This window comes from Danio aesculapii, chromosome 7 (assembly GCF_903798145.1).
Source record: "Danio aesculapii chromosome 7, fDanAes4.1, whole genome shotgun sequence".
Classification (NCBI taxonomy): Eukaryota; Metazoa; Chordata; class Actinopteri; order Cypriniformes; family Danionidae; genus Danio; species Danio aesculapii.
In genome coordinates this window covers 40,613,785-40,633,819 of record NC_079441.1, presented here as the reverse complement: position 1 = coordinate 40,633,819, position 20,035 = coordinate 40,613,785, and the positions used below count along the sequence as shown (strand labels likewise).

At 37.2% G+C, this 20,035-nt stretch overlaps 1 protein-coding gene across 1 annotated transcript in view; it reads left to right on the top strand.

The window, feature by feature from the left end:
- Positions 1 to 20,035, top strand: part of vps35 (VPS35 retromer complex component) — a 61,028-nt gene that overhangs the window by 17,632 nt on the left and 23,361 nt on the right. The window contains 7 exon segments of the mRNA XM_056461961.1: positions 5,141 to 5,323; positions 5,578 to 5,791; positions 8,860 to 8,943; positions 9,047 to 9,156; positions 9,294 to 9,390; positions 9,497 to 9,645; positions 16,264 to 16,471. Coding sequence (XP_056317936.1) covers positions 5,141 to 5,323; positions 5,578 to 5,791; positions 8,860 to 8,943; positions 9,047 to 9,156; positions 9,294 to 9,390; positions 9,497 to 9,645; positions 16,264 to 16,471 — 1,045 coding nt within the window.

Sequence of the window (20,035 nt, the reverse complement as noted above, 5' to 3'; positions counted from 1 at the left end):
ATAAGCAGCGTTCTCTGAGGTGGCATAATGGCTCTCACACACATATACAGTGAAGAGTTGTGCACTTCAATTCTCTGACTCAGCCTGCAGCACTTTCAAGCCATTGTAGACTCTAACTGTACTGCCCACGTCTCTTTTTAAAGGGAATTGTGATCTTGGGGGTAACTTTCCTGAGCACCACTCTTTGTTTCAGTTGTTATCTTTCTATACTGGAAGTGCTCTATTGAATTACTATAGCCTATTAGAAGTCAGTCGAGTGGATCTTTTCAGTCAAGGCTGTGAAAACTTAGATAAAGTAATAGAAGATTTGTGTGGTGTTTTCATTTTGCTGGTGGGATGGTGAGAGTTATCTTTTAAGACTGATGGTTAGTTGACCCCAGAGGTAAATGTGCAGGACTAAATATGTGTCAGTGAATTTTTAGAGGTGTCACAGTGACTCAGTAGTTAGCACTGTCACCTAACAGCAAGAAGGTTGCTAGTTTGAGTCCCAGCTGGGTCAGTTGGTATTTCAGTGTGGAGTTTCTCCTTGTGTTTGTACGGGTTGTGTCCAGGTGCTCCGGTTTCCCCCACAGCCCAAAGACATGCGCTATAGGTGAATTGAATTAATTATACTTGCTGTACTGTATGTGTGAATGTGTGAGTTTATGGGTGTTTCCCAGTACTGGGTTGCAGCTGAAAGGGCATCTGCTTTGGAAAACATAAGCTGGATAAGTTGGCGGTTCATTCTTCTGTGGCGACCCCAAATTAATAAAGGGACTAAGCCGAAAAGACAATGAATGAATGAATTTTAAAAAGGAATTTTCATTCCTTACATTTGTTTTTAAGGCATGGGTACAACATATGCTCTGATTCAGACTCTATTGAGCTATTTCTATAGACCAGGGCTGACAGTCTACATAACCCTTCCAATGTGGTACAATGGCTTTTTATAACATTTACATGCACCGATGTAAAACCATGTGTGCGGATGGAGATAATCAAACACTCTTTGCTAATCTGGCCTCGGTCTAATATGCAGCGCCGGAGAGACATTCATATTAGTGAATCATGTTTTTAAACGGCCTGGAAAGTTGCCATTATTCCAGCTAATTGATTCGGCCTGAGTAGTGCTCCCCTTGAAGTGTAGCACTGTAAATGCTGATTACATTCATTTAATAGGTTTGTCCATATAAATGACTTTGTGATGCATTCTTAAATGCTTAAGTGTAATTTAGTATTATTTTTCTATGAAGCGATTTAATGAAATACACAGCATTTAATGCTAAATTAATCCAACATTTTAACTACATCTTCATTTCCGGAAATGAGCATTTCTGTCGTACCTTGCAACAGATGTGATCTAGAAATGGCTAAATCTCTTTTAGGAGCCGTCTGAGAGTATTGAAAGCTATGAAAAGATAGTGCTAAAATCTATTGGGAATAATAAAGGAAAAATACCTCATCCAGCCCCAATCACCCTTCATTCAGTTCATCTGTATGTAATTATGTCGTCTTAATATGTGTTAAATTTGCATTAAAATGTCTTGGATTTCATTTTCTCAATCATGTAGGAATCTCGACGCTTCCAATTGCTGATTAATCTACAAAAGTGCCGAAACCATCTGGATTCTGCTAGACACGCAGAATAGAAAGTGTTTCTATTATATGTTTGTTACTTTTGAATTTGCATTAACTCTGGCAGATGTCTTTTATTTCACTTCAGTCTTTCACATCTCTTATTTGGGAAATATAGTTGTGAAAAATCCTACATAACACGTTTGAACCACTAATACTCCAGGGCATGTTCTGTATGAGTATGAGGGTCGATGTTGTTTGCTCCGAAGTGCTCTTGTCTGTACTTATGCACTTTAAAGTCTCCAGGAAAACAAAACTAACCAAAGGATTTTGTTAGCTCACATTGCCAGTTTTGTGGGGAACAATTCATCTGTGCTTGTCATTAAGAAAAAAAAATAGTTTGCCTTTATAATCTGTAATTAAAATCTAAAAATGCACTTCCTGTTTGTTTTCAGTTAAATTATCAGATTTTGAGGTGATGGGTCTAGCTAACATATTTAACCACTCTGCTCCAACTGTCAGTTTTGACAACAAACAGAAATGGTGAGCAGGAGGAGTCTGTTAGGTGGTAATAACTCTTCTAAAACCCTCATTCTCTCTGAATGAAATGCCTACTTTACTACATCCATTCAGCCCGCAGTAAAAAAAAAAATCAAGCCACTGTTTGCTCATTTAAAATTCTGTTTCTCTAGGAACTGCGTCACAATATGAAAAAAAATAACAATCGCAGCTTCCGGTTCATTGGGACTTTAATAACAGCTTCAGATCAGAAAAGGTTGGGACAGTGTGGAAAATGCTAATAAAAAAAAAGAAAGTAGTGATTTCCAAATTTACTTTCTCTTGTATTTTATTGCAGACAATATGAAGACAAATATGTCATGTTTGGTCTGGTCAACTTCATTTCATTTGTAAATATACATCCTTTCCTCTCATTTAGACCTGCAACATGTTTCAAAAAAAGTTGGGACAGGATCAGTTTAGGGGTAGTAATCAGGTAAATTGGTTAAATGAAGATGATGATGTCAACAGGTGATTGTAATTATAATTTGGTACAAAAGCAGCATCCAAAAAAGGTCTTGTACTTTAGGAGCAAAGATGGGCCGAGGAACGCCAGTTTGCCAACAAATAAGTGAGAAAACTTTTGAAATATTTATAAACGATGATAGGAAGACATTTGGGCCCAATCCCAATTCTCTTTAGCTTGAAGGCTTAGGGCTAAGGGGAAGGGCTTGATAGCTCTTGAAAAGGAGATTTTCCAGAACCACACTCAAAACCAAGGGGAACAAAAATTTTCCAGAATACACCGTCTATAACAGCAGCATGGCTGCACACAGAAGTCAGAAGATGTACAAATTAGTATTTTGTTTGTCCTTATTACGAATTTTTACAACAAACAAGCATATGTTTTAATGCAGTGTTTCCCAACCCTGTTCCTGGAGGCACACTAACAGTACATATTTTCGGTGTTTCTCTTATCTGACCCATTAACTTCAGGTTTTGGAGCCTCTTCTAATGTTCTGATGAGTTGATTCAGGTGTGTTTGATTAGGGAGAGGTTGAAAATGTGGACTGTTGGTGTGCCTTCAGGAACAGGGTTGGGAAACACTGTTTTAATACATTCATTATGGCTGTGCAAATAATCGAAATTCAGTTTCGATTTTGGCTTCTAATGATGATGAAAAAAATTTTGCTCTGCAAAGCTCAGTTTCACGTGAAAATTACTAAAAGCATGTACTGTAATGTAACTTTTGCAGCACAGAATGGGCATCATTCATTGATGTACATTCAAATCATTCATGTTTTTAAAAGCGTTAAAGAGCGCATGCTGTTGTGTGTGTGTGCGTGCAGAGACGAGCAGAGCACAAACATCTAAAGTCATCTTAATGTGAGTGCTTTAATGGTCAAATACATGAAAAATTTCTGTCAAAACACGGTGTTTAGTGATTAATCATATTAACCCTCAGTAGTTGAGTAGTTGAACAAAAAATGTTGTCTTGCAGTGAAGATGCTTATGGCAGTTTGCTTTAGTTTTATTCTATTGTATTTATTTCCCTTTCCTTATTTACAGGAAGGAAAATAACTGTATATATACAGTTGAAGTCAGAATTATTAGCGACTCTTTATATTTTTCCCCAATTTCTGCTTTACAGAAATTTTTCTGTTTTCTTTTTTCCAACCCATTTCTAAACATAACATATTTAATGAGACCTCTCTAATAACTGATTTCTTTTATCTTTGCTATGATCACAGTAAATTATATTTTACTAGATATTTTTCAAGATACAAGCATTCAGCTTAAAGTGCAATTTAAAGACTTAACTAGGTTAATTAGGCAAGTCATTGTATAACATTAGTTTCTTCTGCAGACAATCAAAAATATATTGCTTAAGGGGCTAATAATATTATTGAACTTAAAATAGGTTCAAAAATATTTAAACCTGCTTTTATTCTAGCCAAAATAAAACAAATAAGACTTTCTCCAGAAGAAAAAAGTATTAAAGGAAATCCTGTGAAAAATTCCTCGCTCTGTTAAAAACCATTTGGCAAATATTTATAAAAAAAAAATTCACTGGAGGAATAATTTTGACTTCAACTGTATATTGTTTTAAATAATCGAGCAGCCCTAACATTCATAATGACGTTCGTGTTTTAACTTCATGCTTTTTTTAAAAAACGGTAGATATAAACCGCTAAATTTTGCTATCTAATCCCTAATAATAACTCTTGTACAGCAGTCCCACATAATACTTTCACATCTGACACTCGATGACACTCGAATACCCTGTCAGAAAAGTCTAGTGGCTGGGAATGAGCTTTTTACAGTGTCTGCTATAATGTTAATGTTGTTTTTGTGTGTTCACATATGGCCACGGTGTAATTGCGCAGTACAGTTACAATCTTATTGCCACATCATATCATTATGACAACATAATATATGCCTTCAGTGATTTCCTGAAGATAAATACCTAAAAAAAAAACACAACTGGAATAACTACAGCAGTCGCCATCGTCAATCTCATATGAAGTAAGAGACCACGATGACATATGATAACGTGTGCAGGTGTTGTAGTGCTGTCCCATTTCTTAGAGGTAAATTTTAAAGCCCTTCCCCTTCACACTCTGTTTTATAGGTCAAGAGAAAGAGGTAGAAGTACAAAAATAGAATTGGGATATGGCCTTAGATATTTCACCTTCAACAGTGCATAGCATAATTAAAAGATTCAAGGAAACTGGAGGAATTTCAGTGCGTAAAGGACAAGGGCGCAAGGCTAAGCTGAACAACCATGATCTCAGATCCTTCCGGCAGCACTGCATCAAGAATATAGCAAGAACCAAAATTGGAAAACATGCTTATTTTGAGGAAAAAAGCAATAAAAATCATGAGGAACACATTAAATAATGTTTGTTGGATTGTCTGCAATGAAATACAAGACAAAGTGAATTTAGAAATCACTAATTTATTATTTGCATTTTCCATACGATCCCAACTTTTTCTGATTTGAGGTTGTATCTTGTGTATCTCTTTTTTTTTGTATGGTCAATAAATCCCATTGCTCATTAACATCTCGTCTTCTCTGACTTCTCAGGTACTTGTTGATAACTGTTGGAGTGGTGTACGTTCGCTCTTTCCCCCAGTCCCGCAAAGACATACTGAAGGACCTGGTGGAGATGTGTCGCGGCGTGCAGCATCCACTGCGTGGCCTTTTCCTCAGAAACTACCTGCTGCAATGCACGCGCAACATCCTGCCAGATGACGGAGAACAGGCTGAGTATGATACTCCGTGTCTAATGACTGTGATTGCTCCTCAAGTAGCTGGAGAGTGTTGTGTCAGAGCAATTTCAGTGATAGCGTAGCATAATCCTACTTGCTAAACCACAATTTAATCCATCACTGAAAAGCTTATTTTCCCACGTTCAGTGCTTGCAGGGCACTCAGACAGCTTTTGACAAAATGAATAATTACAAAATCATATTACCGGTTAAAGACTGCATGACTACTGAGGTGCTTTCCTGTTTGATTTAGGGAAGAGATGACCGGAGACATTAATGACTCCATTGACTTTGTGCTGCTGAATTTTGCGGAGATGAATAAACTGTGGGTGAGGATGCAGCATCAGGGACACAGCAGGGACCGAGAAAAGAGAGAGAAAGAGAGGCAAGAGCTGCGCATCCTCGTTGGAACCAATCTGGTCCGTCTGAGCCAGCTGGAAGGCGTCAATGTGGAAAAGTACAAACAGGTGTGTTTTGCTTTCAAATGATCTCTCCCTAGAGCCCTGTTAAAGGTTTAAAAGGGTGCATTGAAATCAGATGTGAGCTTCATTACCTGTTTATTTGTGGCAAACGCTAGGAGCCTCAAGCTAGCACTTAGCATAATCACTGGGTAAAAGAGCCATTGATGGCACGACAACTGCATAAGAGGTTACTGCATCTTTTGATAGCCATTTGAAAGCTGTTTGTCAATGCGATTAGTGTTCACGTTCATGAATTAACAATGCGATGGACTCAATATGTTCTCATTTGATTTTTAAATTCAAGCGCACATACATATGTATCACACTTTGCCTGCAGATCAGATTTTCAGATGCACTTAAGTGTTAAGCTTGTTAAGCTTAATCTGAGGTAAATGAGCTTTTTTTAGCTTCATATGGCCCAATCAGAATTCTGCCATTTGAAGAAAACGGCTTGCAGATTCATGTCAGTCACATTTCTCTAAAATCTCACTTAATTTTTAGAACCACAAGTTTTAGTTTTGGGAAAGGTGGTTGAATAAAATTGGCAAGAATTTGCAAGCAGGATGTTATCCTTGTGAACCTTTTTCTCAATCATTCAATTGTTCAATCAATCAATCAATCAACATTTTAACATCTAGTGTTTGTAACCCTTTAGGCCACCCAAGATGAACATTGGGGGGGGGGAAAGTATTCAACACGTCATGTTTTTTTTTTTGCTGAGAAAAATATTTTAAAAGGACATGGACTTGAACCAGATTTTGGTAACAATACAAACATAACAATATAACAAAACAAAAAACAAGCTGAAAAAATGAGTTCTGTGTAATAACAATGAAATGACACAAGGAGGAAGTACTGAACTACTGAATAGTATATAATACTTTATATGAAAGGCTTTTTTGGTGTTGGCAGCTTAAAGACTTCAACATAGTGAAAGAATCTTGATGGTTCTGTAGGTCTCGTTTATCAAAGCTGAGCTTTATTTTGTTTTTTGTATTGGATTCAAGTCAGGTGATTGGCTGGGCCATTCTACAGCTTGATTTTCTTTCTCTGAAAGCATATGAGTTTATTTGGCTGTGTTTTGGGTCATTGTCCTGCTGAAATGTTCACCCTGGTTTCATCTTCATCATCCTGCTAATGTAGATGTTGGACTGAAGCAGCTAATAATAACTTTCAAAGATGACGGGCAGAGGGTTGCTGAATAACTACTGAGAGATTTCAGCTGCTGTCTGGGCTTTCACTGCCTTTCTACACCTCCCTTTCTTTATGTGTTAAATACTTTTTCGCTGCGTCATTTCATTTTATTACACTTAACTTAAACTAAATACATTTGTTTTCTTTGCATATGTGGATTTCTTTGGTTGTTACCAACATCTGGGGATAATTTCCCTGTCAACATCAACTGTCAACCTTTATATATGTTTTCTGAGAAAAATGGTGACGTGTTCAACACTTATTTTCCCAGCTGTAGGGGAAGTAGTGGCTCATTTTTGCACATGGTGATTCATATAATGTATGTTACTTTGAGAGCAATGCAAAAACTGAACTTATAAAACTATTACCTTTAATCTGTAAAGTCGTGTAATTAGGTAAAAACTATTTTTGTCTTTTTGACAACTTTTAGACAGTTTTTTTTGTGGTTCAAAAAACGGATTCTTCAGTTGTTGTTATGATGTAATGTAAATCCAGTTCTGCTCTTAGTAAGTAATAGCAAAGAGAAGTGAGCCTTGTCAACTATGGTTTTACCCATACCAAGTGCACACACACATTTTGAGCGAGAGCACGTATACACACAAACACACACCGTGAGCAGACAGCCGGAGCAGTAGGCAGCTATAGCTTCCAGCACCCAGGGAGCAATTAGAGGTACAGTGGCTTGCTCAGGGGCACCTCAGCTGGGTATAAAATATAGAGAGAATGCGTTTCATGCTTCATTCACTTTCTATCTTCAATTCCTGCCGGGACCAGGAATTTAACCTGCAACCTTTCAATTATAAGCCCTAACCATAGGTTAAAAAAGTGATCTAAAAAGTGATCTTTGTCACTTTTTTTCCTTATATATATGCACATCAGGAAACACAGGATATCTGTAGTTTAGGCAAAGTAAATAAATTACATTAAATTTCACTTTTGTATGAGGGTTAAGTGTCTACGATTTCTTTGTCACATATATAGATTTTCCACTATCAAAATGTCCAGTTTGACAGTTCTAGGTACAGTATTTTCAATAGTGAATGTAACCAGAGATCATGAGGGGTTTCCACCTCTGTACCAATATTTTCATTGTAGCAGTTGAAGCAGCTAACAGAAATTTACAGACCTTTGGATTTAAGAGAATTTGAGAGTTATCATTCAACAGTAACAATACAGGATGTTTGAGGAAACAATTTTTTGTAACTTTAAAATGTCCAGCACAGAAGGCACATCCAAATGTTAGTTTAAGTAAGTTGTAGATCTGTCCTGACTTGAGTTGTAAACTGTTTCAGAAGCTTCATCATTTGCTAAAAGGATTAATTTAGTCTGCTAAAAGAAATGGTTCACTAGAGTGATTCATTTGAAAACCAATTCTTGCTCCAGGACATTTGCCAGAGGCTGTAGATTAAAGGTCTTTATTGTAATAAGTAATGTTCAATGTAGTGATGTTTAATATTGCATTGCATAAAACGCCAAATACCACATTTTCATCTAAAATCTTCATTAATGTAATACTTAATACATAATTTAAGTTTTTTTGGCTGAACTGTTCCTTCAAGCAATGATGGAAAACTGATTGAGGATGCAATCTGCATATCAAAATAATCCTAAAGGGATCATGTGACACAGAAGACATTAAAAATTAAGCTTTGCCATCACAGGAGTAAAATGATATTTTAAAAATAGAAAATGGTTATTTCAGGTGTTGAGCAGTAGTGTATGGTTTATGCCACCGATAGCGTTACTGATTGCAGCGTAATTTTGTATGCTGTCAGCAGGAAATTGTAGACTAGTGCTGCGAATTTTTCTGTTTACATGTTTGCAAAAAGATTTGGCAGCACTAATAAGGCACACGGCAAATATGTGTTGACTCCCCACAGATCGTACTGTCTGGAGTCTTGGAGCAGGTTGTGAACTGTAGAGACTCTCTAGCACAGGAATACCTCATGGAGTGCATCATACAGGTACAGAAATCACTGGCTTTGAACGTACTCCCATTTTCTGCAATTATTTTTAGTAGGTGTGGGTACGCCCTGGCAATTTTGCCTGCACTTAATGTTCCTGTAGGTTTTTCCGGATGAGTTCCACCTGCAGACATTGAACCCGTTTCTTCGTTCCTGTGCCGAGCTGCACCAAAACGTGAATGTCAAGAACATCATCATCGCTCTTATTGACAGGTAGCTTATTATTGCATTCAAATTATTTGCATATTCTTTTCTTCCACATAAACATCACTTAGTTTGTTATAAACGGCATACAATTAATACATTTGTTTCTTATCTACATTTTCATTTTTCATTGTGTTTCTCCAAAGATTGGCCCTGTTTGCTCACAGAGAAGATGGACCTGGAATCCCTGCTGAAATCAAGTTGTTTGATATTTTCTCACAGCAAGTGGCAACTGTCATACAGGTATACTATCATGCAATGCCTTTTGAAAACACATTGAGTAGTTTAATAAAATCGCTCTCTTAGAAATAATAGTTTAATAATTCCAACTTTATTTTTTCCCCATTAGTCTCGTCAGGACATGCCCTCTGAAGATGTTGTTTCACTCCAAGTGTCTCTCATCAATCTGGCCATGAAGTGCTATCCTGACCGTGTGGATTATGTGGATAAAGTGTTGGAAAGCACTGTGGAGATTTTCAACAAGCTGAACCTGGAACAGTGAGTATTAGTTGAGCTGTTTTTCTCACACTATTCGGCAGATCAGCACGTGGCCAAAGTGACGCCCACTCTCTTTAGCACCGCTAGTGTGTTGCTGGGTGGTTGTAGTGCTTGATTTCTGTATTTAGCCTCATTTTGCTATAAAACAACAATATAGTTGTTTTGCCCCTGCGTATAGTCCATGTGTATGTGGTTATAATTTGATGAATTTGAAGATGACGTATATCATTGACGTTTGCATTGTATGTAGACTCGAGCTGTTGTTGCATGCCCACGTTTCACTGCCAGCAGGGTGCACGTCAGTGGGTTATTTATTTATTTTTTCTTCTTCTTTTTTAATTTCGCATTTTATTCTTAAAATCTTCTAAATTGTATTTCTAAATCCTGAAACAGCTCACTTGAGGCTGAGAGTTTCTCCATAACCCTGAACAGGGTCTTGTCATCGCTCCAGGGAAAATGAGTTTAATAGTTTAATTTTAAGTTCCTCAACAGAATTCCTGAGAATACAATAACAAGCAAAAGTTTTTTTTTATTCTTAAAGGGATGGCTCATCCATAAATAAAAATGTCTTGTTATTCTGTAGAATTTTGAAAACCAGCAGCCATTGACATTCTGGCGAAAATTAACAGGGGACCATCCAACTAGCATGCATCAGCCTTATATATTACAGTTTTTTTTCAGTCGCTAACAAGCTTTTGTCTAACCAGTTGTCACATTTTCAAAACTTTAAGCACAATTAGCACAGCATCAGGCTTTTGTGGACATACCATTCACTCATTTCATATCGTTTTCACCCAAATAAAGTCAGTGAACACATTTGCACAATGTTTGCTTTTTTTTAACAGACAAGCTAGACCTCCCAACAAAATAATGGATTATTTTTGAAGTATTTGCGAATGTTAACACACAACATCCCTCAATAGCAAAAACAACATTCCAAACCTTAGATACAGTATGAAAACGTCTTTTGCAATGATGTCAGTTCCAAAACAATCCAATCTCCTCTCATTTTCGTCCGCTTTTCTGGAGGCAGCAGTCTTAGGAGAGAACCCCAGACTTCCCTCTCCCACTGCAGACACTTCCTCTAGCTCCTCCGGGGGGATCTTGAGACGTACCCAGGCAAGCTGAGAGACATAGTCCCTCCAGTGTGTGCTGGGTCTTCCCCAAGGCCTCCGCCCGGTGGGACATGCCTGGAACACCTCCCTAGGTAGGCATCCAGGAGCCTGGAACAGATGCCCGAGCCACCTCAGCTGACTTCTCTGTCAGCTCCTCCCGGGTGACAGAGCTCCTCATAAGGGTGTGCCCTGCCACCCTGCGAAAGAAACTAATTTCGGCTGCTTGTATCCGAGTTCTTGTCCTTTCTTGACCAAAAGCTCATGACCATAGGTGAGTGTAGGAACGTAGATTGACTGGTAAATCGAGAGCTTTGCCTTTCGGCCTTCCTACTTTACCACAATGGACTGATACACTGGCCTTATTAGAGCTGCCGCTACAACGATCCACCTGTCAATCTCACGTTCCATCTTTCACTCACCCCTGAACAAAACCCCAAAATACTTGAACTCCTTCACCTGGGGTCAGAACTTTCCTCCAACTTGGAGATGGCAAACCAACTTTTTCTGGTGGATTACCATGGCCTCGGACTTAGTGGGGCTGATTCTCATCCCACACTCAGCCACACTTGGAAGCAAACCACCCCAGTGCATGCTCAAGCTCCATGTTTGATGAAGCTAACAGAACAACATCGTCTGCGAATAACAGAGATGAAATCCTGTGGTCCCCAAACCGGACCCCCTCCAGCCCAAGGCTGTGCTTTAAAATTGTCCATAAAAATTATGAACAGAGTTGGTGAAAAAGGGCAGCCCTGCCGGAGTCCAACATGCACTGGAAACAAGTCTGACTTATTGCCGGCAATGTGAACCAAACTCCTACTCTGTTCATACAGGGACAAGACAGCCCTTAACAAAGCGCCTCTGACTCCATACTCCCACAGCACCCTCCACAGAATGCCACGAAGGACATGGTCGAATGCCTTCTCCAAGTCCACAAAACACATGTGGACTAGTTGGGCATACTTCCATAAACCCTCAAGCACGCTGGTGAGGGTATAGAGCTGGTCCAGTGTACCAACGGTTGGAAGAAAACCGCATGGTTCCTCCTGGATCCTAGGTCCAACACAATATTAATATCAAAAATATATCTCAGCTGACTTTTTCTGTTCCATCAAATCGTGTTTCTACTGTACCTCCTGTAGTAAACAATAAAGGATTTGCTTTTTACTGGAATGCTTTTCAATGTGAACATTAGTGTACATGTGGAAATGTACTTCCCAACCAAGAAATGTAAAGTCAAAACGGAGGATTGCATGTTTGCATGCAAATACCTGTAAAACTGAAACATAAAATTCTCTGCAGTTTTGAAATTGTCAACAGTAGCCAGTGTTTTGAAACCTGTTGTACTTTGACTTTGATGTACCTTGTGAAGTGAAAACAAGTGTTATTCTTTGACAGAATAATTTCATTTGGAGTCAGATTTCCAATGTTTTAGTAAAGTTAGTGTGTGCGGAGAAAGATGTGCTTTATTTTGAAATGAAGAGTTAGTATATATTTAACAAAAATTTATTTTTGAGAAAAAAATTATCCATTTGCCCAATTGTGTTTTGTAGGTGTGAGTCTGTGTTAAGTGATAAGTATCTTAAGAATAGTCTAACACTAACAACATAATATCAGATGTAAACATTTAATATTTCAATAGTGTACAGTAGGTTTTCAAAACTAGACATTAAAGGGATAGTTCACCCTAAAAAAATTTTCTTTACTCATCCCCAAGTGGTTCCAAACAGTTACAAATTTTTTTCTTCTGTTGAAGACTAAAGAAGATATTTCAAAGAAAGCTGAAAACCTGTTACCATTGACTTGCATTGTGGGAAAAACAAATAGTATGGAAGTCAATGGTTACAGGTTTCCAGCTTTCTTTGAAATATCTTCTTTTAATTGATTTGGAACCAGTAATGGTGTGAGTAAATGATGACAGGATTTTCAGTTTTGGGTGAGCTATCTCTTTAAAAACGCAATTGCAGGACTTTCAAAACCAGAACTTTTAAAAACATCAATAATTAAATAACTTTTATGCTCTTATTTTATTTATCTTAAAATAACAAAGCCAACTCACATGGATAAATAAATTACACAAACACACACCACTTGCAGAAAGCACACAATAACATCCGGCAGTGCACCTTAGCAGTACAAATTTGTTCCATATAGTTCTATAATTAAATGTATAGATAGCCGATGAGGCACTTCAACAGTCTGGTGAATACTGGAATTATTATGTAAGCAAACAGATCATTCATTATGTTGTTATTCACAATAAGAGCATAATAACTCTGTTTCCCGTACATTGATTATCTGTCTTTGAAGGTAACCATTTGTGCACAGAAAGTTTTGCTGTCAATTTAATTTAAAGTAACGTTTGCATGTGTGAGTGCAGGGCTATGTTTACAGTCATTGCAGCTCCAACAGCACCTCTTGCTGACAGAATGAATCTACTGAATGAAAACAATAGATAAGAAAACACAAATACACACACATATAGATGGGAAAACTGTCGCTTGTGGGAAACACTCAATAGATAATTATGGAGACATTTAACTTTCAGATGTGCTAGGTTTGTCAGTTGTGGCTTCTTGTTGACTGCGTGTGTGTTGTTGTCACTGAATGATTGGTCATGAAGCAACAGGAAGTCTGGGATATTTGTTACCCAGGACATGTCAAGATTTTATCTAGTCGAAGTCGCATAATCTGACACGGTGACTGTTGTAACTGACTGAATGTGGTCTGCCTCGTCGATCACTATCATTAAAATTTTACACTTAATTTAGTTATTGTTGGGGTCCTGAGCATTTTCCTGTTGATAAACGACACCTCTGCATAGTAGGCATAAAAAATATTATTGAAATCCATGGCTGCTGCTTTTATTCTTCATAATCTTTTATTCTTCAGCATATCTTTAGTATAAAAACACACACACACTGGTTTGAAAAAAGTATCTGTCGCTTTAAGACATGCATAATATTTAAAAAAAGCTAATTATTTCCTTTAGCCTGAACTAAAATACATATTTTGAGTGCACGTGACTTGAGTCAGTAGTGTAAAATACTTAAACGTCAAAACAGATTATGCAAATCCTCCATTAAAATGCAGCTATGAAATCTAGTTGTTTTGCTGTCTTCGTAAGCATTTTCCTTTTGTCCTCGTGTGTTAATAATAGCTCCCCCAAATGAAAAGGTTTTTTGTGTGTTGTTTTGATGACGTCTAAAATCTTATCAGACACCCAGTAATTTTGAGGGTGGATGGGAAGCCACATAGACATGATGACTCACTGTTTACAGTCACACTGAATGACTGATCACTGCACAGGTCAGTCATGCTAAGGGCTGGTGTTTGAGACTAGCTGACACTTCAGCACTCCTGTGTAGACATGGAACAATAACTGGTTTCATGGTTTACCATGGTTTGAAAAGTCACTTTTAAAACCAAAATTTTTTGGTTATATAGTTTCAGGGTATAAGTGAGTTGTTGTTATTTTGTTCTCAAAGACTATTTAGTTTTTTACTTAGGGCAACAGTATCTTGAGCATCCACTATAAGAGCTACTGGTCAGCCCACGAAGCAACAAACATCTGAAAAACACATCACTTACAATTATGCTATATACTAACTATGGACCTAAACATTACAGTGGGTTATTTACTGTACCCATAGAAAAGAAAGATATCCAAAGATGCATTTTTAAGTTCTAAAGAAATCTGTCTATTTTTGAAACTAAAGAACATGGCAGAAGTCAGTGATTTATTTTTAATTATTTAGCTTGACATATTCCAAAACATTATAAATGTTTCTTAAAATTAAATATTTATTGTTCAATGGGGGGTAAGTTGTTGCTGGTTTTCCCCAAGACATTTAAAAAGAACGAATTTTAGAGCAGTAATCACAATACCATAAAACTGTAATATTTTTATCCAGTGCTTCCCACAGGTTTGAAATATACTTCCGTTGGTAGCCGAATTGAAACTCATCATTTACCTATATCACATAAATGGCTAACTATATGCAACAAACAATACATAATTTCAATTTTAACAATATTTTTATGATTGTTATATTATTATACTCCGTTATGCACTGTTTCTTTTTAATGGGATGAGGTAAGAAAAAAAGAAAAATCCACTATTTCTCTTACACTATTCAGGAGCCACGTGCACTCACTGACAGAGTAAAATCTACTTCTCTCTTTCTTTCAACTTCAAAGCAAACTTGAATGCCATTTTAGATATGTATGTAAAATAACCTTTGTAATTTATTAACATCATGAAATTAATAAAATAATCAATTCATTTCAATTCACCTTTATTTGTATAGTGCTTTTACAATGTAGATTGTCAAAGCAGCTTCACATAAAAGGTCATAGTAAATTGAAACCATGTAGTTCAGCAAATGAGAAATAAATGACAGAAATAGGAATAGAAACAGACAATATCTCTAAAAATCATAATTACAAAATTATCATAATTTCAAGATTTAAACCTGTAGATTATTTAAATAACGCAAATGCATTGATTAACCATTACTAATGGTGTACATACATTTTGCAGCCAGTTTAGATCAGCCATTTCGTCCTCTTCGAGTACATAGTAAAGTTTTTCTGAGTCGTTTATATTTTTAAAAAAACTAATTGTTTAATGTTTCTCTCGCTCTCGCAACTGTCACACGCAGTCAGTTGCGAAGCCAAGGAAAGGTAGGCTTGAGTTAAAAGTGTTGCAAAAATGCATACAAGCTTGAGAAAGCAAAAGTTGAATCCCAGACATTTTACGAATTTTTTTACGGAAGTTCCAAAAAGGCGCGGGTCTCTGTGGATCTGCAGAGCGGAGTCTGTGGAAGTGTTGACCGGTCTCGTGCACACAGAGCGAAACGGGTAAATTTTCCACTGCTTGATTGATCGCGGAAGTTTGGTTAGATTGGGCCTATACAAAAACATGTAAAGGATGTTAATAACAGTGAAATAAAATGTGTGACTAAATATACTTGGGCAGCCTTTAATATACCTGGGCAGCCCATCTAAGTAAAACCTATGTGTGCGAAGCACTGAACAGAATCTTATACCGGCTCATTCCTACTCTTGTGAGTTGTGTTTCGGTAAAAATTTAATGTTTTTCCTGTTATCTATTTAACCCTTTGTAGTGCACTCATTAAAATACTAAAAAACTGTATTTACTTATAAACTGTCTTATAAGACTTTTGATCTAACTTTTATGACTATTGAATGATTGTCAATGAAGTTGCAATATATGGTTCTTCACCTGATATAGGGTTAAAATATTTGTAAATGTTGAATTTATTTTTCGTGAATCATTTATTTTGCCACAATAAACATCTTGGAGTGATTTTGCCACATAGCTGTGCTGCTTTGCCTGGGTTATATAAAAGTGTAGGTATGCGTGGGTTGGGAAATTCCTTTTATTTTCTTTTAAACTGCATATAACCACAGTTGTAAGGTCACTCATTACTACATTAGTGTTCCTGCTTCTGTTTGATTTCTTTCATGTGTTTTTGTGCAGCATTGCCACCAGCAGCGCGGTGTCCAAGGAACTGACCAGGCTACTAAAGATCCCTGTGGACACGTACAATAATATCCTCACTGTGCTCCAGCTCAAGCATTTCCCACCGCTCTTCGAGTACTTCGATTATGAGTCACGCAAAAGCATGAGCTGCTACGTGCTGAGCAACATTCTGGACTACAACACAATCATAGTGGCTCAAGATCAGGTTTGTATCATATACAGTACTTTCACCAGATGTGTTTATTTCTTTTAATTTTCACAAAATTGTAGTACAGTAGGACTAGAATTTCTGTGAGACCCCTAAAAATATTTTCTATCTCTTCAATATGGACATAAACTGATGTTTAAATGTTTGCAGTAGAGGTCTGCACTGGACAGATTTTTTTTGTCCTGCTCCCGCTGTATATTCACAAGGGGTCAGCAGGGTCTTAAAAAGTATTAAAAGTTGATAAATCAATTATGGCAAAATGAAGGCCCTTAAAAGGTATTAAAAAGTCTAATTGCGTTTTTACGAGGTCTTAAATTTTGTTCAAGCATTGTCTAAAGTGTTTGACTTTAATTAAGCATAAATATATTTATTTTCCTCCTAATAATAACCACTGCGTGCTCGATCCATGCGATTGCTTTGGGCCGGGGCACGTCCGGCCAAGCTCCTTCGTCCTTCCTCTTAATGTCACGTAATTTGCGACAAACGTGGGAAGGTGATTTGATGCTCTCCACATGTAGCGAAACCATAGAGTGAAACAGATGGCGAAATGGGAAAATGTAGGTTGGAGAAAGACTTGTTTAAACAGTGGCTGAAGCCTGTCACTGAAAACAACCGCGTAATTTATTCTTTCAAGCTTTGTTTCTTCTAAGCTTATCTGAGTTCTGTTGCATGGTTGTGCTCCATTGATTTATTTAACTACAACTATTTGTTAACAACTGTTTATTTAGTTAAAGGTTTGAGACTGATTAGAACTTGAAGTGGCGATGAGGTCTTAAAATATTCTGAGAAGGTCTTTAAAAAGTCTTAAAAAGGTATTGAAATTACCTTTAGAATCCCTGCATATACCCTGATTCAGCCTTTGTTCACCTGCTACCGGCTTAGAATAATTTTCTACCCGACTTGACTGTTCCTGCTAAATTTAGATCTGGTTTCCAAAATCTCATGTTTAAATTGGATTGTAGGCTAAACATCAGTTTTGTTTGCCCCTTTGTGGTGAAACATGAGTGCCACCTTAAACATGAGGTTCCAGTATTGTGACTGCTAAAGGGTACAACTTTGAGGTAGTATCACATCACGCAAAGGGTAAAAAGACTTCCATACATCAGACTTGCCTGATGTGGGTTTCCTAACAGTAAACTGACCGTTTTCTAATGCAAGCTGAACGACAGCACATCTTCACTTTGCTCTCCCATGTTGGTAAAAGCCCACTCTGAGAATTGTTATGTTGATGATGCACGCACAGACTGTGTGAAAAAATAAATAAAAAGCACGTTCAGAAAGCACTGGTCATGCGTTCAGCCTGTTGGCTCGTTGGCTGTACCAGTGTTTAATTAGAATGAGGAATTTACTGATATGCTGTTCCGAAATAACGTCAGGACTCGGGAACACTATATTGTTAAACCGCACGCTCCTGTTCATAAGAGTTGCCGACTGCTACCGCATTTTATTCGGAAGGTAAACCTCTAGTTTGGAATCAACTTTTTTTCCCGTTTCTGAAAGAAGTTCTTTTTATTTAGCAGTAATGCATTTATTTGATCAAAAATACCGCGAATACAGTAATATTGGGAAATGTTATTGCGATAGAAATAGCTATTCTTTTATTTTTCATGTTTTTTTTAAAGTGATTTTTCAGTAAGGTGTCAAATTTTTTGACATGATGCTCAAATAATGTTTCTTATTATCACTGATGAAATTCTGTGAAAATGACTGCTATTCCATTTGATATTTTAGTAAACACTTTGATTAGTTTTCTCTCTGATAAATAGAGATTTCAAAAGTACATTAGTTATTTAAAATTGAAAGCTTTGTAACATTATTAAATATCACTTCTGAACCAGCAGTACTTTCAAAAGTTTCTTTAAAGCGAACAGTCTCTCATTTGTTTTACTTCACAACAGCACTTTAACAAAGATGCTTGTATTTGTTTTGTTTTGGTGCAGGGATGAAGAATAACTCGCCACTAATTCCTTCGAGTTTGTCGTATGAGGTTTTCAGTCAATGTCTTTGGTAAACATAATTTGATGATACATTTTGCTGTACAACATCATTTGCTCTCCAGATGTTCATATCTAGTTACTTTTTTATATGTTAAAATAATTCATTTAGTATTCCAAAAGGATGGCATGGTCACTCAAAGATTAGCACTCACAGCAAGAAGGTCGCTGGTTCAGGTCCTGTCTGGGCCAGATGACATTTTGGTGTGGAGTTTGCATGTACTACTGGTGTTTCCTCTGGGTGCTCCTGGTTTCTTCCACAGTCCAAAGAAATGCGCTATAGGTGAATTGAATAAACTAAAATGGCTGTAGTGTATGTGTGAGAATGCAAGAGTGTATGGGTGTTTCCCAGTTTTGGGTTGTGGCTGGAAGGGCATCCGCTGCGTAAAAAATATGTTGGAAAAGTTGGCGGTTTATTCTGGTGTTGTGACCCCTGATAAATAAAGGACTAAGCCAAAGGAAAATGAAGTAATGAATGAATGAATGAATAATATTCCAAAAGTAGTATATATTTAAATAAATGTATTTTATAAAATACAAATAACAGCTTTAAAATTCATGTGTTTGATATAGGTGCATCTAATTTATTTCGTAAAGCAAAGTGTTGAAGTGTCATTGAGTTATTTTTACCACAGGCATTTTTTACTGAAAAAAAACATCATAGGTAAATCTTGAAGGAAGCGACAGTAAATTATTCGTACAGGTTTTGATGTCATTCATGCACCGCTCTATAAGTGTGGGGGGTGGGGGGTATAAGGATTGGTGGATTATGAGATGACATTCTCATGTTTGTTAAATTTATGCAGAATTTTCTTTTAAATTAGCAAACTTTCAAGTGGCGTTTTCAATATATGAATATGTAACAGGGCTTTGAGTCATTTGCTCCTCTAATTGAAGGAGACTGACAGGTTCAGGTGGTCTGCGGTTGGCTTCATCTTTTATTACGCTGTGTGCCGTGGGCTTAAAGCACTGCAGAGGTTTTTGATTGCCTTTGGCTTTATACGGCTTTCACACAAGCCCAGGGGTTTACTCTGTCTGTTTTCTTCAAAGGTGCATTGTTAATTCACCCTAAAATCTTTGACTCCAGAGGATACAGGTCAGCTATTAATCAGACAGGCCTGGCATTCACACTGATGCAGGAGTATATTGATATTCCTCTGTTGAAGAGTTTTGGAGCTTTTCTGAGGACTGTGCCAAAAAAAGCCCTTTCTTTTCTTTCACCCACTCATTTTACCAACAGGGAGCTCTGGCTACATAAGAGCTGCAGTTCAAATCCGTTGACTTTAAACCACAAAATTGCACAAATAATGGCAGGATGAAGCCAAGCTACGATGGAATTATCCGGGTCTATTAGCCTTAATTTGAGAATGTTGAAATCTCTGATTTCTGTCGGGATAAAGCATTTGACGTTTAAAAGTAGGGGTGTAACGATATTACAAACCGAACTGAAATATCGCAATACACCAACCAGATACGTAATGCGAAACTCTCGTGGTGTACCGCTGTACTCTCACGCCCCCTGCTGCATATTGTTGAGGTTGACGTCACTTGTCTCTTAACTAATTGA